Below are 26,391 nucleotides of genomic sequence, written 5' to 3' on the forward strand. Positions count from 1 at the left end.
TGTTTAATACAAAAGATGAGATATTTAGACCATTATGTGTTAAGAAAGCAGGAAGAGATATTATTGATTCACCTCGACAGGCCTTGAGTTCGAGGAGAATAATAACCAGCCTTATTTTATAGTTAGATTTTGTCCACTTCACTGTATCATAAATTATCATGACAACGCATATGCTGTTTAAAATACTTCCCTTCAGAAGAAGAACACAAACATTTATGAGAAAGAATTGAATGATTATTTAGTTTCTACAAGGAAATCTCCTCTACGTTTCTTACTTGAAGAAATCATATAAGAAAGACATAATGTGATGCATAGTTGTTAGAGTTCCAAGAAGTAACACTGAGGCTATTGGAAATTGATCCAAAATCCATTAACTGAAAAGAAACTACTAGTGTTTTGCTTACCACTTTCTTTGTCACTTCGCTCTTCCGACGTTGTCGATTCTCCGAACATGTCCAGTTGGAGCGGTTCTCTAGGACCCAGGAGCAACTCTTCAGATGCTCCCACATCCTTCGTCGTTTCGTAAAAGATCTGAAAAATACAGTTGGGTAAAGAATTGGTTACAGTTTATTGCACCTGCCTCGCGTGGAGCTATTTGGAAGCTTATTAACTGCCAATAACAGAATTAGCTTACATTCTTCTCCCAGTAACATTTTGTAGCATAATAACTTCCAATAACAGAATTAGCTTACATTCATGTCCCAGTAACAACATGTGCAACAATAATTGTATAGATGAGAACTACACTGCACACAGTGCCACTTTAAGAATGGCAAAGATCATTCAGTGTTTCACGTGTTCACCTCAACTATACCGCACGTATTAAGATGAACCTCCAGTATCTCAATTATCAAATTTTTAATTCTTGTCTTGCCTTAATTATATGTTACGTGTTTAATATTGTTAAATCCCCACCACGTTATAGAGAACAGGCGTTTCAAAAAGTTGCATGATATTTCTTTGATAATTCAAGGTGAGGTTATACGTTTTACTGTATCATTGTACAGGAAGTTATTTTTACTGCGAATTTTAACATTACTATATTTACGAATGCATCTAAATGTAATGTTAGTTTGTATCCATCAGTAGTTATGAAAGCCATTTGTAACACTTCAAATAAATGAACTATGTTTATTGACGATTGGTTTCTGACGATGCGGAATGTTAATCTGTTAATCACAGGTTTAAAATAAGTGGTAATCAGGGCAAGTAAACTGTTGTTTATACACTGGACTTCATGCCTAAATTGCATTAAAATAAATTCAATTTTATTCCTCATCTATAACTTCTACAAAAACTTATCTGAACAATTCTCATGAAAAGAAGATTCAGTGAAGGTTATTCCTTACATCCTTAAATTCCTTACATCGATCCTGTAAGTGCATGGGCTCTACATATTTTCTCCAAAGAAAATCACGGATTCGAGTGCAGTCTATGGTACACACTTCTTAGTAAAAAATCCGTCAGTTCCTATTCACGAGTATAAGTCATCATTTCTGGTTATTCTGCTATTGTTGTTGTTGTTGTTATTTGATCAGAGATTTAAATTACGTTCAAAATCTGTTTCACCGGGCGAGCTGGCTGTGAGATTAGGGGCACGCAGCTGTGAGCTTGTATTACGGAGATAGTGGGTTCGAACCCCATTGTTGTCAGCCTTGTGTAAATGACGGTAAAGAGCCAGATGTGTATTATTTGTAATATCCAAGAGTTTTTTATTTATGAGCTGTATATCAATATTCTCATTTTCAAAGTGCGGTGATATTACACGATAGATGCAATGTTATTGCGATTTCCACTTGAATACTCTCTGTCTGTCTGTTAGGTCATCAGTCCAGAGGCTGGTTGGATCCTCATATAGCACCAGCAAAGGTTATGCGGTTATAAGGAAATCTCAAATATCAATGGCAGCACCAAAATGAGGCGTACTAGGCAAGATGAGGAGTGAGGTAGTTTGCCAATGCTTTCCTCACTGGGTCAGAAAGTACTATTGCAGCACGTCTGACCCTATGAGCAGCACCTTTCATAACACTCAGATGCACTAGTCATGCTCTGAATGTCATTACTCAGCACTATCCATACCCCAGCAACTTCCATATTGTCACAGCCATGGATGTTGACTGGGACTTCGGTGGAAGCTACACGTTACTCCGGTCTGTGCCACTTGAATACACTGTTTCATATTCAGAAACATCTTCAGGATCGATAAATTGGTCTGTGATGATTTCAAGTACTTTGGACAGTCCATGATTACTTCACGACCGGTCGACGATCAAGTTTCTATACGTATCAGAACTATTCTTCTAACTTCCTCAGATCGCATCATGACACACTGTTTTTATGAGTATATTCTCTTGCAAACTTTTACTCATATTTTCTGCCACCATTTCGTGATTTTCCTTTTAGCATTAACTTTTGGTGCACCAATTTTGTGGTGGCCTTTATCTCGTTCACCTCAGTAAGGTGTGGGACGAGTGTGAGTCACGATAAGTAGCTTCAGTTTCCTCGCCTCCACAGGAAGAACCATAATTACAGATCGCGTGACCCACACATGCTCGGGGCAAAAATTAGTGTAAATAAAGGTAAATCAAATTTTACGAACACGCCTCTTCTCCTGTATGAGGACCAAATTGAGTTGAATATTTAACCAGGTAATGTTCTGATGATCACTTCAAATGGGGACGTAATAATGTAAACGAATTCTAAACATAAATAGCGAACTTTTAGGAATAACTTCAAACAACAATTATATTTTCCATATCGTCAGGCAACTGCTCACTAACAATTTCGAAGTGGAGGAGAAGTCGATTTCTCATAAATCGTTCAGTTTGAAAGGAAGTGAAGTAATTATTAATACAATTTCACCTACGGAAACTAGCCATTCAGGTAACCAACTCAATGTTGGAAACACCCTACGGGTATGAGCTACGGAATTTTATCTTTCTTTATTCCTAAAATTTGCAACCCTTTCCTTAATTATCGTTATCTGGGCGATTAGATTAACAGTCTGCCTTTTGTTTTACAAATACGAGCGCTAATGTGAGTCAATGCATAGTTTCACTTAAGCCCTTATAACTACATTAGGTATGGACATTTTTCAAGAAATCAACAAGGCTAGAAGGTTTTGAACCAAGAAACGTATTACAGAGAGAATTACGTCAAAAAGTTTAATTTGGCTCGGATCTGAATCAAAAAAGGAAACTAGCGAAGAAACAAGTGACTTTATGCTGTTTCTGCGGAACTGCACTTAGGCAGGAAGTGATTTCCTAAATTTTCTTTTTACATTGATAGAACTACCCAAGACTCACAATTTGAAACTTTTTCGGGCTCTATAGCCCTTCAACTTTCGGCACAATTTACGAAATGGCCTAGTTTTACGTTTTTGCTAAGAAATTATTTCAACATTAAAAGTCGACAATGCATGTCCCACGATGTTGGAAAGTAGAAGATCTTTGGTGACACATTATGTGTTCACCCGACAAAATTCATTAAAATCTTAGCCATAGACGACCAAGAGAGACTCGGAGTACTCTGCCATCTAGCAGGCCTAGAGTGAAACGGACCGTCGAAATTGACGAGCAGACAGTCTCCACAAGGTAACTATGGACACACGATTATTTTCTTTTGCTTATGGCCATAATTTTATTTCTAAATAATCTAATATCAATTATAGTATTTCCTTTCAGAATAGAATATATCTCAAATTCTTCCATATTTACTGTTAAAGTCATTTATAATAAATCAAGCATGTATTCCTTTCTCCAGTTCCTTCATTGGAAACTGTTACCAGTTAACATAATTCTTGATTACTGCTGCAAATTTTGATATCTGCAATTGATTCTAAATTCTTTTGCTGGAAACTAACGTTGAAATATTTAAATCTGAGAGCAGATTTCGTGAAGTTTTCCTTACTAAAATATATTCGTTATATTTACTTCAAGCAGAATGCACGACTCAGAGAACAGTTTCACTCTGCTAGATTGCTCTTGGTTCGAATTATTATCATTTCTTCTTATTTCTTTTAATATTCTTCTTTTTCTTCACCTCCACTCTATGTCTGGTGGGTAATATGCATGTCTTCCAAGCGTTTATTTTCTTTGGCCAGCAACTTCTATTAGCAGGACGTGTGCTTACCGTTAATGTTGTCTATAAATTGCACTCTAGGTCTTCCTCTGGTCCTTCTCCCTTCCATTTTCCCTTCAAACAGGGTGGTGCACCAGTCAGAATGACGAATCAAGTGACAAACGAAGCTATGTCTTCTTTTGTTCAAGGTTTCAACCGAGGTACTTGTCTCATTTGCTCGTTTGACAACTTTCTCGTTTGTGATTCTATCAGTCGAAGGTATTCTTAGTCGACGCCAGCACCACATCTCAAAGGCGTTGGGTTTTATCACTTTCGCTTTTCGCAGGGTCTATGTTTCTGATACACAGCTTACAACACTCCATACAAAACTTTTCACGAAGTGTTTACGTACCTCTGTTTAGAATGTGAAAATACCTGTCATTAAACGCTGTAACGGAAGGAGGTCAACCTGGCGAGTTGGCCGTGTGGTTAGGATCGCGCAGCTGTGAGCTTGCATCCGGGAGATAGTGGGTTCGAACCCCACTGTCGGCAGCCCTGAATATGGTTTTCCGTGGTTTCCCATTTTCACACCAGGAAAATGCTGGGACTGTACCTTAATTAAGGCCACGGCCACTTCCTTCCCACTCCTACGCCTTTCCTGCCCCCATCGTCGCCATAAGACCTATCTGTGTCGGTGCGACGTAAAGCAAAAGGCAAAAGAAAAGAAAGGAGGTCATACATGCTGTTAGTTCCATAGCTGGCGTCTTTGGAACGAAGATCAAAGTGGTGTACGGAGACTTTTGGCAACACAGCGTAGCTGTTATTTCGCTTGATAGTACGATTGTACTCTGCTGGTCGCTTAGAACTTTACTTGGTAAGTTTCAAAATGTTATAACTGGAAACATAAGATTGCGTCTCTTAATGTGGTCGTTATTTAGGGAACATAACATGAAAATGTGATCATGCTAAAGCCCTAACGTTTGCATTATTTATTACAGGATGAATAGCCAATAGATATCCACTTCTCTTCCCTGTCACGAATTACAAGTAGTGGTGTGCTGGGGCGCCGTTACGCCGCGGTAAAATAGCTATTCCCTTCGCCTCCCCAGTGGAGATAATTGTCTCACGCATCTCAAGAGTGAGCTAATCTGTCCGAATCATCGTATCCTCTCCCCAGCTAGAGAATTAGCGACTATCATAGCCTCAAATAGCTTCCTGCTCTACAACTGGGATATTGGCCTTTTGCATGCATCAGCGTAAAGAGCTTTCGGAAATACAAGTACTTGAACTTACCTTCTGGACAGGTAGGAGGGAGTAATAGTCCGTGGGGAGATTCCTCCTGTGTAATTAGTGACGGGATGATAGCTTCACCCCTCAAAGGGAGGGGATGAGCTAGATAGGTGATTACTGCACGAAAAGTGCTCTACTTTCTCACAGAGGGAATTTCAAAGTATGTTCACACATTCTTCGTATAATCCACGTGTAAGACTATATTGTGAAAAAACTGCAATACTCACTCCTATGTGTTATAAATCAAAAGGAAGGTCTTAATCTCATGATTACTAGAAAAATATTATTTATGTCATCAAGTCCTTTATTTACATAAAATAGTCATTTATTCGAATCATACGATGATTAGGTCATTTTAGTTCACTGTATTGGTTTTAGATGGCTCTATGAAAGTTGTTTCCTCTGACATTTCTCTGTCAGCCCGATAGATGACTCTTTGCAATCAAGTTATCATCAGAATGTTAGTTGTTGCTCCATTTGTTCTAATAAGCGAGACACAGCAACAAATCCATCTCAGGATATTCTATTTCAAAAAGTCTTTTATTATGAAACTTACACTGAATTATTCAGTGCAGAATTTTTAAATGAAACCTATATGCACTGCCAAGCACGACATTTCGCTGCGGGAATGGTGAATGGACTAATTCGTGTTGCCACAACGGTGTGCTTTATTTTCCACAACCGTAAGTAAACAACATACCGGTACTTAAATGTTTAAGGCTACATGATAATTATTTCATGAACCATCTAAGGCCGTATAACAGAATGTCCTTTGCATCATTATCTACTAACCGTAACCACATTCCAGGATTAGGTCCTTACTGTTTCAAGATTCAGGGGATGATTCATAGGTACTTTTCAGATTTGCAGCCTACTAAATATTGCCGAGCATTATACGGCCAGCTTTATATAGATTCAAGTCTTGCGAACAAAATCCATTGTGAAAAACCCATTAATTGCCAAGGTTCAAAAATTCCATCAGCCAATGTGTAGTAATGATCTTCCGGATGTCAGTGTGTTTTCCGTTACGCAACGGAAATTAGGCGACTTATTCTTCTTCTTTTCTAGCCTATTTCAATCCACTGCTGGATCTAGGCCTCTTCCATATGCTTCCATCGTCTTCGGTCTTGAGCCACTTGGAACCAGCGTGTTCCAGCCAACAGCTTTATGTCGTCGAGCCATCTCTTCTGGGGTCTTCCAGTGCCTCTCTTATGTTCCCGTGGTCTCCAGTGAACAATCCTGGAGGTCCACCTGTTGTAGTCTTGTCGAACTACGCGTCCTACACATTGCCATTTTAGTCTTGCTACTCCCTCTAGGATGTCTGTTAAATTAGTACTTCTCCTGATGTCCTCTGAACGGATCTTATCCCTAAGGCTGATCACTAGCATCTGTCGCTCCATGGCTCGTTGTGTTCGCTGAAGCTTGCGAGCAATTTCCTTCCTCAGAGTCATCGTTTCCAGACCGTACGTAGCAACTGGCAGCACGCATGTATTATTAACCTTGGTCTTCAGGTTAATTGGAACATCCTTGTTGGTGAGGATGAATCTTAGTTTTCGGAATGCTATCCAGCTCATACCTATTCTGGGAAAAATTTTTGCACGTTGGTTGTCTTTTCCAAGTTTTATCTTGTGTCTAAGAATGATATACTCATCGACAGCTTCTATATATTGGTTTCCCATTTTAAGTGGTTGACTGTCTGGGCTTAGTATTTTTGTTTTATTAATGTTCATTTCCAAACCAATCTCAGCAGAGGCAGTTTTTAATTCTTGGATCATGCTTTCTAGCTCATCTAGATTTTCACTTAAGAGCACAATGTCATCGACAAAACGCAGGTGGTTCAAATATAACCCGTTGACTTTTATTACTTTATTATCCCAATTTTATTGGTGATGAGGTCTACGTCCACTCTGACTACCATTGTTACGACTAGTAATATTTAAAATGTTATTGATCTGACGTTTTGTTAACTACTTTTTATAGTTTCGGGAGGCATAGAAATACCAGAATGTTTTCCTGCAGATGTTCTTTTACGTGCGGATTAATCTATCGACACGAAACTAGTATATTTGAGCACCTCCAAATCTTACAGGACTGAACCGTAATCAGATCACGTAGCACTTGATTGGAACCTACAAGAAAGTAAGAGGAAGAAAGGCAGGATGACATAGTGGCAGATAGTAGAAGTGGAAGGTCATCAACAGGAAAATAACTGGATGAAATCTAGAGCTTAACTGAGAATAGAACAAGATAGTACTCCTTTGTTGCAGTCGTAAGGAGTTAAGGGGGGACCGACACCTTTGACCGACCAAAAATGCAATTTTTCAATTTATATTTTAATTTAAATTTGAACGTTAATTTTTATAACAGTGCGGCGTTTTTGTTAATATCTCCAATACTTTCGGAGTTATGACCATAAACGTGAACCCCTGTCACCCAGGCAACCCCTTTATCGGTAGGTTTGTTGCTCGTTCCCCACAGCTTTTGTTTTTCAGAACCGTTTCGCTGATATCTCAGAAAGTTGTTATGATATTAAAACGAAATTTAGGATGCATGTATATTTCATAGAGATTAAGAATTATTGAGCTACCTTGATTGGTTAAGTTTAAAAAAATGTCTGAAAATGAAAATTAATGAAACAATTGACTACTTGAAAGTAACTCCAGGAAAAAATATTTAAACTTCATGGATTTCACTGATTCTAGAATATGTTGTAGCTGTAACAATACTAATAATTAAAGCCGAGATTTTTATGCAGTAATAGGTTAAATTGCAAACTAATTTGGTTAGTAGGAAGTGTCGGCCACCCGCTCTGCCATATCGTAGTAAGAATAACATAAATTACAGGGGTTTTGATGGATCTTAACCCTAATGTCTATACAATCCCCATAGTACAACTGTTGTGAAGGTAGACTATACTTGCAACTCGCTTCAGTAAGTTTGCATTCAATCCTATTACTGTATAAAAATCCGGGCTCTACTAATCATAATTTTAAAAACGCATAAAAATATTCGTGTGTTTGGACAGTATAAGGGAAAACGGCAAAATACTGGCCATGATACACTGCCATTTTGAATAATTAATTATATATAATGGCTAAGGTTTATATTACTTCTCATTACGAAGGCATATAATTAAGGAATAACGAGTTTGTCAGTTTAAGTTTCCTTTTACTATTCCTTGCCCTTGCTGCGGAAAGAAAGTTGAATATGTTCAAACGTGTAGGAACAGCCCCCCCCCCCATTAAAGAAAATATGGTAAAGAAGATTCGAACCCACCATCTCCAGAATGCAAGCTCACAGTTACATAAATCGAACCGTATGGCCGATTCGCTCAGTATGTATGTATGTATGTATGTATGTATGTATGTATGTATGTATGTATGTATGTATGTATGTATGTATGTATGTATGTATTGAACTCTTTTCGTATGTTTAAAGACCTGATTATTATTTTTATATTTCTACAGTGTACGGGAATGTGAGTAGCTCTAGATTAGAAACTGTCGTTCTCAAGGTTGGAAAAGAGAGACTTGAAGTGAGTACATGCGACAGCTTCCTCCCCACGCGAGCGCCTTCATCCATCTCTGCTGTCAGCACTGTTATTGCGGAATAGACGGCTTCAAGTTAACTAGCCTCTTTTGTCGTCCCCAGCAGTATCCTGTTGATATCACCGAGTAGCACCACAAAATTGCATTCTATTGTGAGATCACTGAAGAAAGAAAAGTAACTCTTATTTAATACATTATTGCCAGTCATAAGGAGATTTTGTTTATTAAATACAATATCATCCTAATATTTTTCTAATGATCCTCAAGCAAAAACCGATTAAAACGTGAAAGACTGAAAATGAATTACTTTGAAGTAAAATGATAGAAAAATCATAGTTCTTAAACTGGAAATCAGTAAGTCTCCAGAAATAAGCTACGTTTCTGACGGTAGGGTTTATAAGTAATATGTCGCTTGTGCAAACTTGAATTTACACCCCTTCCTTTTTTGTTTCTTTCACTGAAATTATAATTATAATAATAATTTCGTGTGGCTATTTCTAGCCGGGTGCAGCGCTTGTAAGGGAGACCCTCCAATGAGGGTGGGCGGCATCTGCCATGTGTAGGTAACTGCGTGTTATTGTGGTGGAGGATAGTGTATGTGTGGTGTGAGAGTTGCGGGGATATTGGGGACAACACGAACACCCACCATTGGAATTAACCAATGAAGGTTAAAGTCCTCTGACGCGGCCAGGAATCGAACCTGGGACCCTCTGAACCGAAGGCCAGTACGCTGGCCATTCAGCCAACGATTCGGACATTGAAATTGTAAGTGTGTATGACACCTTCACCATGTTACCTCATAGACCAACGCTGGTCAACCAGGTGGAAAGCCATTACGGTAACCTCAAAACTATCATGGTTTACTGGAAATAAATTCAAGGGGTGAAAAACAAATCATCGTATCTCACAATGATCTTCCTAGCCATTATTTTCTTTAGTACTGGTCAACCCTCCCAACCATATATGGATACACAGTCCTTTGTGTTCATTTTCCTATGATAATGTGTAAAGGAAAATTAATCTTAAGTATATTACACTGTGGGAGTCTGTAGATACTTCATGTAGAGATTCATTCCTACATTTCAATTTCCTTTACACATGTGCGTATGAAAATTAGTGCACCGGACATTGTTCCGATGGACTGCCTATGCATATGTGGTTGGGAGGTGCGACCAGTCTTAAAGAAAATAGTGGCTAGGAAGTACATTTTGAAATACTGTATTTTGTTCCTTAACCCACGAATTGTGAGGATATACAGTATTGACATGTATTTATCTAATCTAACCCGAAGTGGGTTTGGCAAAGGGAAACGGAATAACTAATAATATATGGTCTTAACAATAATCATTTCTAGATTTCTTACTAATACTAATAAAAGAAAGTTAATAATTGCCATACAAATCATACAAATTATTTGTGATAATGCCTACGGAATATTTTATAAATTGTAGTCAAATAATACCGTGCACACGGTTTTTTAATTTACAAAATGTTATCCAACAAAGAAAATAATTAGTACTTGTCCCCCTAAAGAAAAAATATAGACCACTGTTAGCTGCCATCATCGGGGGCCGAAGTTCGATTCCAGTTATTGCCAGAAATCAATGATCCATAAGAGAGATGGGATGTGGTTAAAACTGTAATAAGCTCACCTTGATTGGGGTGTACCTACAAAAGCTTCACACCTCGGGACGAGGACACTAATTTACGTGTGCCATGACAATCAATGTACAAAACATAAACTAAAATGCAAACGTTCCCTAATCACCGTAATTTTAGTAAATAAAGATAGAAAATATCAAAAGACCACATTAGAACACATCAGTCAACTATTGTTACAATTCTTTATGCATTTCACAACATGCCAAGTATATTATAAAGTCCTCAGCCTGTTTCCTATCATTCGACTGGGTGAGGAATGGAATTTAATGAAGCCCCGATCTAGCGGCGAGGATAGAAACTATGCTGGCTGCCGAAGCCTGTCGCACTCCTCTGGGGCAATGATTAATGACTGACTGATGGAATAAAATGATATTGAAGAGTGTTGCTAGAATGAAAGGTGACAGGGAAAACCGGAGTACCCGTCCTGTCCCGCCTCCGCTTTGTCCAGCACAAATCTCACATGGAGTGATCGTGATCTGAAACACGAAGCCCAGCGGTGAGAGGCCGGCGCTCTTCCGTCTGAGCCACGCAGCGTCTACAATTATATGAAAATTACTTAATAATACGATAACTTAAAAAAAATACTTCTCTACTTAGATGTAATTTGGAAGGATGTTTTTTGGACTCGACCCCGGTTTTCAAGATATGTAGCTAGTGATTGTCTTGTGTGTTGTGTTTAATAAAATAATCTTGGTTTTATAATCAATCAATGATATTAGTTTAGGAGTAAAATTAAGGACAATTACTTTCGAATTTCGAAGGAATCGTGGTAATGCGTAACGCACAGTCATCGTAGCTGTGTAATTCATGCGTGTGTTATATTTCTGGGCTTCATTGGTGAGCTTTTAAAAATCCCCTCGCCCGCACACACACACGATTAAACCTTTCGCTACTAAAATCTCGTTGGATGATCAGCAAAAAGGAGAAAAATAAATAACGAACACATGAGGGGTAGACTTGAAGGGTATTTAAAAACAGAGTGGTCATGTAGTGTATGGATAAAATAAAGCGAAGAGGGTTGCGCTCTCGCAGAGCTATGGAAGGGGGTGGGGGAGAATAGGCAGTAATATTTTAAAACCTGACAACGACTTCATACTACAGCACATATTGACCGTGGTATTACCCAGGAGAATGGAGCACTAGTACAGTAGTCCACCTGATGTCTAGCAGCCAGTGCAACAGACTGGCAAAATATGATCTGATAGGACAGAAGGCTTTAATCTCTGAATAATTAAGGAATTAATATAAAATTTAATCGATTAAAAACAGCCTCACTGAGATACTGAATGTGTTGTATTCAGAACGTGTTTCCTTCTAATGATTTAACGTCATTCAAAACTCAGATTTTCGGTTGGTTGCGAAATGCAAGAACCGGGAACATACAGAACATTGCCTTAATTTAAGTCTCAAAATGGGAAACCGCCGATTTCAGGAACACAGTCTACTAATTGTTATTCTACTGCTCCTCAGATAGCGGGGTCGAACTTTCAACTGTGGTCAATGAAGAGTGTTTATATACGACAAACCCACTGTATTATCCGGAGGCCCCGGGTTCGATTCATGGCCAGGATTTTTACCTGGATCTGAGGTCTGGTTCGAGGTCCGTTAAGCCGACGTGATTACAATTGAGGAGCTATCTGACAGTGAGATGGCGGCCGCGGTCTAGAAAGCCAAGAATAACGGCCGAGGGAATTCGTCGTGCTGACAACACGATACCTCATAATCTGCAGGCCTTCGGAGTGAGCAGTGGTCGCTTGGGCTGTAGCGCTATGGGGTTTGGTTTTGGTTTGGTTTTAAAGACAACAAGCCCTTGGAGTTAGATAACCTATGTGAGGATAAATTTATGGCACAATTACATCCCCCAACATTTCTAGAAACTGAAGGCAAATTATTATTATTATTATTATTATTATTATTATTATTATTATTATTATTATTATTATTATTATAACGGGGAAGCATAAATCACCTTTAGGGCTGCTGACGGTGGGATTCGAACATATCATTATTTATGAAGAAGAAGTAAAGCGCTGATTTAGGGATAACTTTATGCTAGATTTCGGAGGGTATGAGGGTAACTCGACTGTCACCACACTAACAACTAGGGGCAGTGCCATTTCGTAATAAGTGCTACTTAGGTGGTGGTCTGTGTCCGCTGTATTGCTGACTGAAGAAAACTTTCACATTGTACATTATTTGACTCTAGGACAAGAACGTGCAAGCGAATATTGTCTTGTTGGCTTCTTTAGTAAACACAGCCTCTCCCAAAAGTACAAGATTGGTACCACCTCATTTGATGTGTGTGTAGGTAATTGTGATGGTGATTCGAATTGTAAGGTCAACAATTTGCGCTTGTACCTTAGATCGCTCAAATTACTGAACTTTTAAACATATTCAGTTAGTGTTTGCCAGCTCCGTAGAGTCCGCCTCTTACCCGGACGCCCCAAGTTGTGTTACCAACACGTCTAGGAATTTGTACAACTCAGTTAACATCGTGAGACTAACTGAAAAAGAAATGAAATGGCGTATGGCTTTTGGTACCGGAGTGCGCGAGGACAAGTTCGGCTTGCCAGGCGCAGGTCTTTTGAATTGACTCCTTTAGGCGACCTGCGCGTCATAATTTGAAATGATGATAAAGACGACATATACACCCATTTCCCGTGCCAACGGAATCAAGCAATTATTGTTTAAATTCCCGACCCTGCCGGCAATCCAACCCGGGATTCCTGTAACCAAAGTCCAGCAAGCTAACCATTTATCCATGGATCCGGCAGGCAACCTGAAGATCTGACTAATATGAGAGACAGTGTACTAGGTCAATAAAACCAAACAGTACGTCTGAGGTTGTCATCATACCAACCAGGACACTAATATATCGCCAGACCATCAGGTTGTGGAGCATATACGCGTTTGTTCCCTGCATCGATCGTTGATGATTACCGAAGTAAATGGGATTAAAAGGTATAAAACTTCGTCCATTTCATTCTCTGGTTAGAAGTATATAATTTGTTGCTTTATGCACACAGACAACACACATTATTATAATACTACATAATGGGGAATAAAGACTTCTTTCCATTAATAAGTCGTCTTCAAGCGTGAGTGAAAGACGAGTAATGGACAGCCACGACCAATACTAAGTACATCCGTTCTTCGAACATCACCCTGTCATTATAGTGTATACCTATCAATTTCCCGGGAAAGAATATTCCTCTTAAACTTTTCCTTAACTTTGCTGGGAACTTCGTAAAATCATAAATGACGCAGGGAGCGTCACCCTTTAGATTTCTTCACCCGTTAAAATATCTCTTTCAAGGGAGAAATTTCTCCATAATCGCTAATTAATCGTAATGGAACGTTAAAAGCCTGACATTTTACTCCATACAGGACATTCATCCGTAGATCCGACTTAAATTTAACGAGCTCTACAGGTCCTGCAACCCGCAACACAGTCGTGTGCGAGAGTTTGCATAAATAGTAGGTTCCTTTGCCCTTGCCTTATTATGGACGTCATGGCTATCGGTCCTATGAACCTACATTGTGAATGTTGTTTTGACATTATGTGAAAACATACTGTTAGGTTGTTAAAAGTTACTAGGCCCATGCTGTTTTAACTTGCTCATTTTAATGAAATGCTCTATAAATTGGATTCCTCCTTAACCCATCGTTGAGAGCAGTACCCTCTTCAATGGCACAATTCACAGAAAAGTTTTCTGACTGCAAATGAACGCCATGCTTCCCCACTTGATAATCTTATCCCACACCTGAATGTCCAGAAAAACATCTGAACCTAAACTATAACAGAAGTTCAGTTTAATCAAATTTTACACATAATTCAAAGCGGAAGTGAACGTTACAGTCACCTCTCGACCAACGGAAGGTTTATTAATTTTACTGTAAACTTTTTCAGTTTGTGCAACCTGTAATAATTTACTCAAAGTGTAACAATAACTTATTCAAAATAAATGAGATGTCTCTGTTAGACACTTATAGGATAGTGACATATGTAACGGATATGAGAAGTCTTACTTTGAGTCACTTTATGAACGAGCAATTCTTCCGTCTGAGTTGTCAATTCATTCATTTAAAAGTGATAATTCTCTGAGGCCTTTCAAGTAAGATCGATGCATCAACATTATTTACGAATTTGCTTGTGTTTTCTGGTGGAAAAAACAGGCAAATATTTTATTTTCTCTGCGTGTGAAATTTTCCTGTTTGTTCACGCGATATACCGTTCTGTATCTAGTGTAATTCCAAATTATAATAATACAGAACGAAAGAGAGAGAGAAAAAGATGATGGAAATAAAAGAATAACATAGAGTCCAGAACGCTCGTAGGATGCAAGATATTACTGTAATTACAAAGAAAAGTGTGAGGCAGTTGAGGACGAGAATTATTATTGTACTGATGATCGATGTGTCGCCCGGACATGACATAGTTCTTGTTTACATGCTTGTAACTAACTGGTTATTAACCTGATGTATTAGGCTTCGTACACGGTGAAACATCAAGTGTCTACAACCAAAATGTTAATATTTACATGCACATTTTGAAGGGACTCGGATTAATAAAGGGAGATGATAAAGAGCTGTTCCGTTTATAAAATGACAGCAGGTCAGGTGGCATCGAGATGATTAAACTCCAGCGCATAATAGCTATAAATAATACCCATTAGCATTCTCGATCATTTACCGGAATGCTTTGCTTCTAATGTCCATATTTCCGAAAATGAAAGTTTCTGGATACCTTTATAGTAATGTAATCTTTTCAAAAAGCATACTTTCTACAGCAAAATTTTGCCTGTTAATATGTTCATGGTTCATAATCTACAACGGACAAACAACCTCATAGAAGGTTTCCACAGTCACTTCCAGCAAGTAGTTAGAAGACACCGCCCCAGTGTGTATTCATCTATAACACGGATACGAAAAAAAAACGAGCAGGCTGAAACGATGATTCATAGAATAGGTAGAATAGTAACAGCAATCCCAAGAAAGGAATTGAACAGTAGTTTAGAAGAGAACTGAAAATATTTTCTTATAGTATAAAACACGCCAGAAGAGAGTCGTTGACTTCACTAAATTCTACAAATTTCACACAACTTCCACATTAGAAAATTACTCGTAAGGAAATCAAATGTATTTTACGGAGTTTAGTTAAAATATTATCCCTTGCTCAATATTTTCACTAGTAATATTAGAAATGAAATAACTTAGCAAGAAATACTATCGAAAATCGGTTTCGGGAGAAACTAAAATATGATTGCAGCCTTTCATAAAAACAAATGCGGTTAAATGTACGAGAATCACTTACCAGTATGTTACTTTTTGACAAAATATAATCACGCAAGTTGTTAGGTTCGACTCCAGCTCATGCCTGCCGAATTTTGGAGGCGCTCAAATACGCCAGCCTCTTGGTGATAGAATCCTTCGGAACGTGACTATGGCACGTCATCGCTTTATAAAACCATACAAGTATTCAGTAGTATACAAAACCAATATCGTTATTATTATTCTTTAATATTGTTTTAAAATATTAGTAGTAGTAGTAGTAATAGAGCCTCCTTGGCTTAGGTGGGAGCACGCCGGCCTCTCACCGATCTAAATGTCTCGACTTGCTGGTAAGGAATCGAACCGCACGTCATTCGAAATGACCACAATTTTTACAGTGACTTCGTCTCAGTAATAGTACATTATGTTAACATTTTTCACGACAGCTCTGGGAAAAGCAGACGTATAACGCTGATTGAGTCAGAGACGTCCAACGAACAGTAGGCTAAGCCACGAGACACTCGGTTACTTCAAATGCCTAAATAACTTTGGCGATTATATTGAATAATAAATGAAAACGAAATAAAGCACTGTTCCCTGTCTTTACCTGTTCAGCACGAAACATTAGGAAAACATGCTTTTTGAAATGCCATCATATTATTAAGGGGAGTTGTAATGCTGTGTCTCGGTTAATGTTAAGATAGCTAAATAAGTGAACCTTTTTCTCAGTAGCCCTTTAATGTTGACAGATTATTTTTAATATGATTTTAACTCGCGTCTTTTGCATTCACTGATTTAAAATAACTTTAAAACATGAGCTACGAAAAGAGTAACAATTTTTTTAAAAAAAATTCCCAAATTTTTATTTTTCTGTAGGTATTTTATTATAAAAAATAAACTATTCAAGAAATGTCAATCAAAGTAGATACGTACTACAACAACAGTACAGCAAAAATTTGGTTAACATTTAATGGAAATAAATCCAGTAGTTTCTGAGAAAAGGGAGTATTTGTTTCGGAAAAATAGATTTTGAGAAAATAGCATTTAAATGTAAACATTTTGGTAAACCGTAACTGCTGCAGAATAGAAGCTTTAAAATCCTTCACCAAAGCAACGCTGTATCTTGCGTTTGTAGCTCAAGCAGGGTAACCAACTAATAAAACAGATATTTAGCTTCGAAACACGCCAAAGCACAGCTTTCTGGAGTTAATAGTCCCTGGAATATGTGTAAATCAGTGATACATTGCACAAAACGTGGCTTGAAAGAGAAGTGCACAAATATATTAAGCAAATTATTTAAAAGTCCGCCTCTGTGGTGTAGTGGTTAGCGTGATTAGCTGCCACCCCCGGAGGTCCGGGTTCGATTCCCGGCTCTGCCACGAAATTTGAAAAGTGGTACGAGGGCTGGAACGGGGTCCACTCAGCCTCGGGAGGTCAACTGAGTAGAGGTGGGTTCGATTCCCACCTCAGCCATCCTTGAAGTGGTTTTCCGTGGTTTCCCACTTCTCCTCCAGGCGAATGCCGGGATCGTACCTAACTTAAGGCTACGGCCGCTTCCTTCCCTCTTCCTTGCCTATCCCTTCCAATCTTCCCATCCCTCCACAAGGCCCCTGTTCAGCATAGCAGGTGAGGCCGCCTGGGCGAGGTACTGGTCATACTCCCCAGTTGTATCCCCCGACCAAGAGTCTGAAGCTCCAGGACACTGCCCTTGAGGCGGTAGAGGTGGGATCCCTCGCTAAGTCCGAGGAAAAAACCGAACCTGGAGGGTAAACAGATGATGATGATGATGATGATGATGATGATGATGATGATGATGATGATGATGAAATTATTTAAAATAGTAAGTATTTGAATGAGACAAATGCTATATTAAAGAGAATGATTCACATGTTAATAAAATGCAAAATATAGTGAAAATGTAAAAATTTGCCGATTTGGCCCTTAAGGCTTCCCTTAAGTACATTGTGGTGGCTAGTATAAATATTTCGAACTAACTTTGTATCACTAACACATCCATTAGTATGTTTACTATTACTTGTTGTACGTTCTTGTGTAAATACATTATGTTCTATTTCCATGACATTTAATTATGGCCAGTCTTCATATATTTATAAAGTGTGTGCTTTCTGATTATATTATGTGTTTTAACTTTCTAAGTTCCGTATTTGAAAACGAATTAATAAAGACTTGTATGTTCGTGTTAGGCGTACTTTAATTAGCGAGCTTCTACATAATCCCTGGTCGGTTGATAAATAAAAGAGTGAGAAAGTTAAGATTGGAAAGGGGCTGTAATGAGACAAAGACGTGTGTTATGCTTATGACAATCCATGTTCTAACAAAATGAATTTCATGAATTACATAATAATAATAATAATAATAATAATATAATTTATATCTATATGTTTTCGTTTACGGCCGTTAGAGACCATGCTAGGTAAGAGTTACTTGTTTCTGGAAGCCTTCTTCACAGCCCCATTCTTTAGCAACCGCTCTGTGGCAGCCTGTCTTCTTTCTTCCGTCCACCCACTGTTGAGTTTTGGTTCGCCATGGAATCCCTGAAATTTGTCGATCACTGACCTAAACATTTTTCAGTTTGAGATGTCTTTTGAATTTAGTCCCACCTGTTTGAGATCCTTTCTCACCTCCCTGAACCATTTATCCTACACTTTATTATTATTATTATTATTATTATTATTATTATTATTATTATTATTCGTTATGCCCGTTTACGGAGCACGTTGTAACTTGTTAGCTTGGTGATGTTTTTTCTTTCTTCTTCTCCTCCCAAAATACGTTCATGACTCGCAATGCTGTTTCATGCGTTCTTCCGTCCATTGTTTCCCTGTGGTCCATTTATCCTTTTGCGTCAACGTGTGCTTTGCAACCAGAGTTCCAAAAGCCTTGCGATCCCTGATGGTATCTTCTGTGATGTTAATTTCTTTTATGTCCTGATTTATTTCCTCTAAACAGCTGATTTTGACCTTCTTTGAATTAATTATACCAAGCAGATTTTTTGCATATCCTGTGTCGTCCATTCTAAAGATGTGGCCATAGAATTTCAATCGTCTCCTGCGTACGGTATCGGTGAACTTGTCGATCGCTTTGTACAAATCTACAGTGTTTCGTTTGATCCATATACCATTTACATGAACGGGGCCCATATATTTTCCTACGAATGTTTCGTTTTTGCTTTCAGTTTCATCAATTTTAGAGCGGCCTCCTAGAGATGGAGTTTCTGATGCATGCAAAGCTTCCGGAAGAACAACAGTCTTCTAATGCTGCCGAAGTTCTCCATTTCGTGACATCAGTCTTTTATTGTAGTGATTCCATGTTATTCGATATGCTTTCAGGAAACACTAGTTGTATTTTCAACTTTATTATTATTATTATTATTATTATTATTATTATTATTATTATTATTATTATTATTATTATTATTATTATTATTACCATTGATGCTTTCACGGCTCGTACTTATAGACATGATAATGTATAGGCTTTTGGGCTTATGCCGTGTCAAGAAAATAAGGTGAAATAAGAGAACTATGCTCTGCGTCATCAGAAGAAATCTCGACTGTCCACGAGAAGGACTTCTTAAACAATGACTCTTTAAATTTAAACGTTATAATAGATGTGTAAATGGTACGTTCATTCCCCACCAGATGGCTCCCAGGACGTGGCACAGCGCTAGCGTTCGAAGCGGAAGCCGGCCGAACCATCAAAATCAGTCTAAGAGGGTGTGTACGTAACATATGACATTGACAGGTGTATGACTTTGACACAAGCCTGGAATGAAACATCTGGCGATGAGGAACGTACGTATTAGAAAAACACCGAGACGAAATAACAACAGTGATGGGACAGGGAAGGGAACCACCTACGTAAATTCTTAATGGCTGGCAAACAGGTGTAACTTAATTGATAGCCGGTGTCCCTTTTGCAATTGTTAGGATTTCTACGTATTTCCACAGCTTCCCATATAATCCTGGACCTGTGGGTAAGAGCTCGAGCATCTTGGAACATGACATCATGACCCGACGATAGAACGTGCTCAGCTATTGCTGATTTGTCTGGTTGGTTGAGATGTTCCGTGATACGGTTACCAATGGACCGGCATGTTTGGCCGATGTATACCTTACCGCAAGTACAGGGAATTTCGTCTACCCCAGGATGTAAGAGTGGCGACAATTTGTCCTTGGTTTTACTCAGACTGTGAGCCATTTTAGTGGAGGTGCCAAACACGCAGACACAATATAAAAACCTTCCTCCCGCTTCTGGCCAATTCCTATCCCATCGTCACATATGACCTCTCTGTGACGGTGCGAATTAAAGCAGATTGTAAATATACAAGGTTAATTAATTAATTTTCTTCCTTTGCATATTTCACGCAACTTAGGAGTTATATATCGCTTTTATTTAACACACTTTCATCCCTGAGAATATCTTTCAATGTGTGAATAAAAAATTAACCCCATCTTTGTAGTAAATATACTCTACTATTTTAATGGTGTTGACGACGTAAAATATGTAATCTTCTTCTTCTTCTCCGTGTCCTTAAACCTAAATTCTTGCGGTTGGCACATGGCATGGATTTGTCACAGTTTTACTGCAAGATGCGCTTCCTTGAAGGGATGGATGAACTGTTGCGTGCTTCTGTGCTGGTTAGCTGTGTAGTGTGACGGAAAGGGTACTGAGACGAAAACAAACACCCAGTCCCCGAAATATAGGTATTAACCATACAAGCCAAAATCTTCGGCTCGACCGAGGATTCGCTTCGAAGGAATGGGAGACAACATGGCAACAAAACGTTGGCACAATTGAAAACATTCTTTCTGGAGGAGTGAGATCGCATCCCGACAGAAGCCATCTAAGATCTTGTGAACAGTATGCCTGAGCCTTTACAAGCCGTCATACACGCTAGGGAAGGAAACATCCGCTTTTATTGACCAGTAGCCTCATGAAGTACGGAACAAACATTAACTTTGTTCTGTTTAGCCGTTAATTTAATAACATTACTTGGAAAAACTAACTGAAAACTTCAAGAATTGCAAAACGCACGGAAAATTTTGATTTATGCTAGTTGTAAACAAAGTTTACTATTTTCTACAGCCAAATGTCTATAATTAGCTTTTGTCAAATGTACATGAATAATTGGAAAACCGATACATTTTGATGGAATAAATTATGATTTTACATAAGAGATTAAAGTGTTTCTCTTCTTTTGCCGGTCGATAAATCTAAATAACAATAATATTCCTATGACGTCAGTTTTTGTGTGCAGTATTTTGATTTGATGCTATTTAGGCTACCTGAATGGCAATTTAGACGTTCTGGTTTTACTCTATCTGATGGTTGGGATACGGTGCTCTGTTGGGTGACTCCTGGGGTATATTTTAGTTAAGTTTGTTGGGTAAACACCAAAAGTGTTCCAGAGATCATTTGCATCCCATATTATAAGACGTGGATTTCCAAATGCAATTTATCTGCCTTTCAAAGAACTCGATTAACTCCACCAGGTTTGAACCCGTGAAATTCTATTTCTCAGGGCAACACTGATCCAGATGGAGCAAAGCATGGTCTAATTGACTTCAGTTCAATGGCATTTCCAGCTCGTGTACTGAGCATCATTTCTTGTGCGTTCTGTGTTAGCTGATTGAATTTTCCCTTGTTGCATGATAAATCAACATTGTGGATGTGTACAGCACACTGGCTCTATTTACTGTTGTCCTTCATCATACTGACTGAAGCGGCCATAACTCAAGTCTCTGTACGGAACACCTTGACGGTTAATGAGTGTCAAGGAAGGTCTTCTATTTATTCTTTTCTTTGGCCATCACAGGTCAAAAGACAAATGATTAAAATACACCTGTGGTATTCTCATACATTCCCCGCCTTCTTGAAGGCACACAGGCATGTTCATTGACGATAGATGAGTTTTCTCGCAGTTACTAAGAGAAGACCAGAAGAATATGTGATTTGTCCTTGTCGAAGAACGCCAGTCTTTAACGATCCCTTCTCGCATCGTGACATGTCGAGATCCAGAAAGATAATAAGCAATGGTAGTTAAGTAAGTTATAATTGTTTTTCCATTGAATATTTTCCTTCAGTTGCCATCAGACAGTGAGTGATCACGTACCCAGGTTATCCTAATCCAATAATAATAATAATAATAATAATAATAATAATAATAATAATAATAATAATAATAATAATAATAATAATAATAATAAAAATAATGGTGTGTGGCCTCCGAAAATGTCTTTCGCGTCGACGCCTTATAGGGGACCTGCGCGTCTGATGAATTCATATGATAAGGACCACACACACTGACACACCCAGCCTCGAGCCATTGAAATTAGCCCGACCCAGCCGGAATTCGATCCCAAGACTCCCTAGACCAATGGCCAGCAAGCTTAAAATTTAACCATATTTAGATATAATATTATGCATTTTTATTGAATAATTTGTTTAATTAGAGACCGCTTGAAACCTAAGACTACGTACAACATATTTATTTTCCTTTCTTCCAAGAACTTCTTCATATGTCGGCTGATAGCCCACCTTTGCACCTCCGATAACATTCTCAGAGGTTGACGTCAAATTTGCAAAAGTGAAAAATCAGTAAAAGTGATCTTTCACCGGAGGGCCACCCTGTTAGATATGATGCCATCTTTGACATTCAGTCTTTGTAAATAATAATAATAATAATAATAATAATAATAATAATAATAATAATAATAATAATAATAATAATAATAATAATAATGTCGGCATCGTCATCGTTAGAAGCACGACTCTAACTCTCCAGTTAAGTCCGTGAGATTTAAATCTCTCTTGTTTCTTGACTGTTTTAGTGCAACAGGTGAGACTTTGGTTCGAGTCCTGCGGGTGTTAATATTTTAAACTCAGCAAAGTCGGTCTGAAAGCAGACCGGTGTGAAGACAGTTTCGTTCGGAAACAGAACAACGTTGGTCTCAACTACGAGTTCACTGTATTTGACTATGAAATGAAATGAAATGTCGTATGGCTTTTAGTGCCGGGATATCCCAGGACGGGTTCGGCTCGCCAGGTGCAGGTCTTTCTATTTGACTCCCGTAGGCGACCTGCGCGTCGTGATGAGGATGAAATGATGATGAAGATAACACATACACCCTGCCCCCGTGTCATTGGAATTAACCAATTAAGGTTAAAATCCCCCACCCGGCCGGGAATCGAACCCGGGACCCTCTGAACCGAAGGCCAGTACGCTGACCGTTCAGCCAACGAGTCGGACGTATTTGACTATAATATTATCGAAAAGATCTAAAATAGATTTTGAAAGCAAACAATCCTGTCGCATGTAGAACACATTGAAAATTGAGACCTATCAAGATGACTACAGCCCGATCAGACGGTCTTCAGATATTGGAGTGCCACGTGATCAGAGTCGTGATTTCCTCAGCCACATTGCTTAACTTGCATGGTTGGGATTACGTTGCATTAGGATTCAAAAAATGTTTTGTGCCTCGATGGTATAGCCATGTTGAATCTCTGGATTGCCTGAGGTCTCAGGAGTTAAGCGACATTGGGCTTGGCAACAAGTTGGGTGGGTAGCTCTCATGCAGATGGTTGTAGAAGTGGAAAATATCTGGCAATATTTCGTTTTCTAGTATACATAACCCAAATGTTTAGGCAGAATTACGTTAAAATGCGAACTAATTTGCGTAGTAGAAAGTGCCTTTTAGCCCTGTCTTTCGCAATGTAGCCAGAGTAATATAACTTCTAAGAGTTATCATAGGCCGAGCCCCTATTTCCTACGAAAATCTCGTAGCAGAACTGTTGACCGGGCTAGAGTTTACTTGTTATTTGCTTCAGTAAGTGAGCTCTACTAGTAACTGATGGGGGGACAAGTACGTTCGTATTGCCATTTAGAACGCCTGGATGGTATGTAGAGCCACTTAATGGCGCGGACGGAAAAGTTGCCAGCTTTATCACAGGCATTCCAGCGCAAGGACCCCTGCGTTATTACAGCTGTACAGCGGGTTGTGGGCTCTACAAGCTGAACATTCTTGCTGTATGGGTTACACAGTGAAAAGAACTTACGTCACCACCAAATATATTCAAAAGTACTGCCACCTCCGCGCATCCACGAAAGCCCTTGGAGTAGCCGTCCCTCTATTCCCGTTAGGAACTACCCTGGAATTCATATTTGGTGGAGAAAAAGTGAACATTAGAGCCATATGCCTCTCCAGGAGTAAAATTCTCCTTCTGAACAAGAAAACGAAGACATCCCCTGCTGAAACTAGCACGAATTTACCATCTCCACCAGACAGTCCCTATTCTAACATCTTACAATTTCTACTAAATGTACTGCACACTCCATACAACGTCAAGGATGGTAGGGAATCCTGTGATTTTTTCCTTTCGTTGGCGAAATAAATGAAACTCTAGCGACATCACTATCCTACAGTATCGTAGTTTGATCGTACAAGCACGACAAGAGTTCTCGTTCTCTGGCGTTGAACTAAATGAGACGATAGCGTGATGTGATTGTCATCATTCTATCAGCTCTCTCTTTCTCTCTGTCCCCTCGTCCTTCTTCTTCCTGTCGTGCTCCTTCTTTCCTTCATTATTTGCACTTGACTGCCTCTTTTGTCGTCAGTGTGTAAGAGTGGCACCTGAATACTGGCCAAACACGATGGGGTTAACACTGATTTATGGGATTACTGGGTCCTGTTCTCATTTATATAGGATGGAAAGATCTTGCTAGTAATAATAATAATAATAATAATAATAATAATAATAATAATAATAATAACAATAATAAAAATAATAATAACAAAAATGCCTTCGCCAAACATTAAGATACGTCACTATGAAATGGTTCTGAAGCCAGTAGTTATGTGTGCAGCCGAAGCCCTAACCCTTTTTTTTTTTGCTAGGGGCTTTACGTCGCACCGGCACAGATAGGTCTTATGGCGACGATGGGATAGGAAAGGCCTAGGAGTTGGAAGGAAGCGGCCGTGGCCTTAATTAAGGTACAGCCCCAGCATTTGCCTGGTGTGAAAATGGTAAACCACGGAAAACCATCTTCAGGGCTGCCGATAGTGGGATTCAAACCTACTATCTCCCGGATGCAAGCTCACAGCCACGCGCCTCTACGCGCACGGCCAACTCGCCCGGTCCCTAACCCTTAATGCCAATGAAAGATTCCTCGAAGAACTGAAGAAAAGGGAGCGCAGAATCATTAGGAAAACTGTGCAATACAACTTAAAAAATGGCAACCACCAAAAACAGATCCAAAAAGGAAGACTATAACAAAATAGAAGAAATTACTGACACGATCCTCAAAATAAGGGGGGGGGGGATGACTTTACGGTCGCCTCAAACGAATGGACAGAAACGGGTTGACCAACCAGATCTTTCACTTGTTTGATTCAAAACTTAAAGCCACGATGTCTTGGTTTAGAAACACCAAAGAAGACCTTCAGCTGCTACAGATCATATCGGCAGACGCATTTGACAGAGGTCGTTTCCGAAACAAGATAATGACGAACGGGCTAAACCAGGACGAACAACCGGAAAGAAGACACGGTGTTTCTTGGACAGAGATGCGCAAGCAGGCCCATTCAGAAAGAATAAGGGAATTCTGGGCTCAAAAGAAAGCAAACGTTCACTGTCAAATGTAACAAGACTTAACGTGGTCATGGATGGCCGCAGTAAGTAAGTAAATAAGTAAATAAGTAAATAAATAAATAAATAAATAAATAAATAAATAAATAAATAAATAAATAAATAAATAAATAATAGTAATAATAATAATAATAATAATTGTACCGGAAGTATATCCGCCGCATGAATTTAAAGTAAGCGCCTTTTAGAAGGCCATCTATAACGTAAACTTCGAAACTGGTAGTAAAAGAAGTTCGAAAGTTTTTCGACAGAGGTCCCTACTGTCAAGCTTTTTACTCCCTCTGACGAGAGGATGGACAATTAAAATTCAAGATAAATTTAGTATTCATACGTTGGTACAACTGAATTGTCTGTAAATTGTTTTTGGTGTTCTAAATTTATGAACACTTCTATCTTCTCCCGCCAAACTTTTATTTGAGCCAATAAGAAATTTTTGTACTCTTATTTAAGTAACCAATCAGAAATTTTTGATATTTATGAAATTAACCAATAGGAATTGTGGGTGTGTCAGGGCCTCAGCCCAGAGAAATCTGCAACCTTCCTCTCCGCTATAAAACCTGGGACCGTTCGGGCCATATTGCCTTTCTGATCGCTCCTCTCAAGAGGTTTAGAGTGTGTTCGTAACGGGGGCAGGGAGAAAGGCTGCCTCGTCCATCTTCGGGAGGTCCACCAGGTCAAGGGAGTGGAATGGGTTACTTGCTACCCCTGTTAAAGTCAGCTTCTATTCTTTCTTCATTTGGTGTCTTGGTAAATAAGACTGTTGAGCGATTAAGACAATATCTACTGTTTGGTTTTGTTGTACTTGTAATTTTGGAGGTTAGCCTCCTAGGAAGCAATCGTGTAGAGCAAAGGCGCTAAGAAGGATAGGAAGGGTGAAAGCAATTTTCCT

The 26,391-nt window shown here is 38.9% G+C and overlaps 1 protein-coding gene across 1 annotated transcript in view; it reads right to left on the reverse strand.

Moving 5' to 3' along the window:
- LOC136864239 (transcription factor hamlet) overlaps window positions 1–26,391 on the reverse strand; it is a 279,267-nt gene that overhangs the window by 121,536 nt on the left and 131,340 nt on the right. Inside the window, exon 4 of the mRNA XM_068226658.1 lies at window positions 405–531. Within this exon, the coding sequence (XP_068082759.1) occupies window positions 405–531 (127 nt within the window). The remainder of the gene's footprint in view (window positions 1–404; window positions 532–26,391) is intronic.

This window comes from Anabrus simplex, chromosome 1 (assembly GCF_040414725.1).
Source record: "Anabrus simplex isolate iqAnaSimp1 chromosome 1, ASM4041472v1, whole genome shotgun sequence".
Lineage (NCBI taxonomy): Eukaryota > Metazoa > Arthropoda > Insecta > Orthoptera > Tettigoniidae > Anabrus > Anabrus simplex.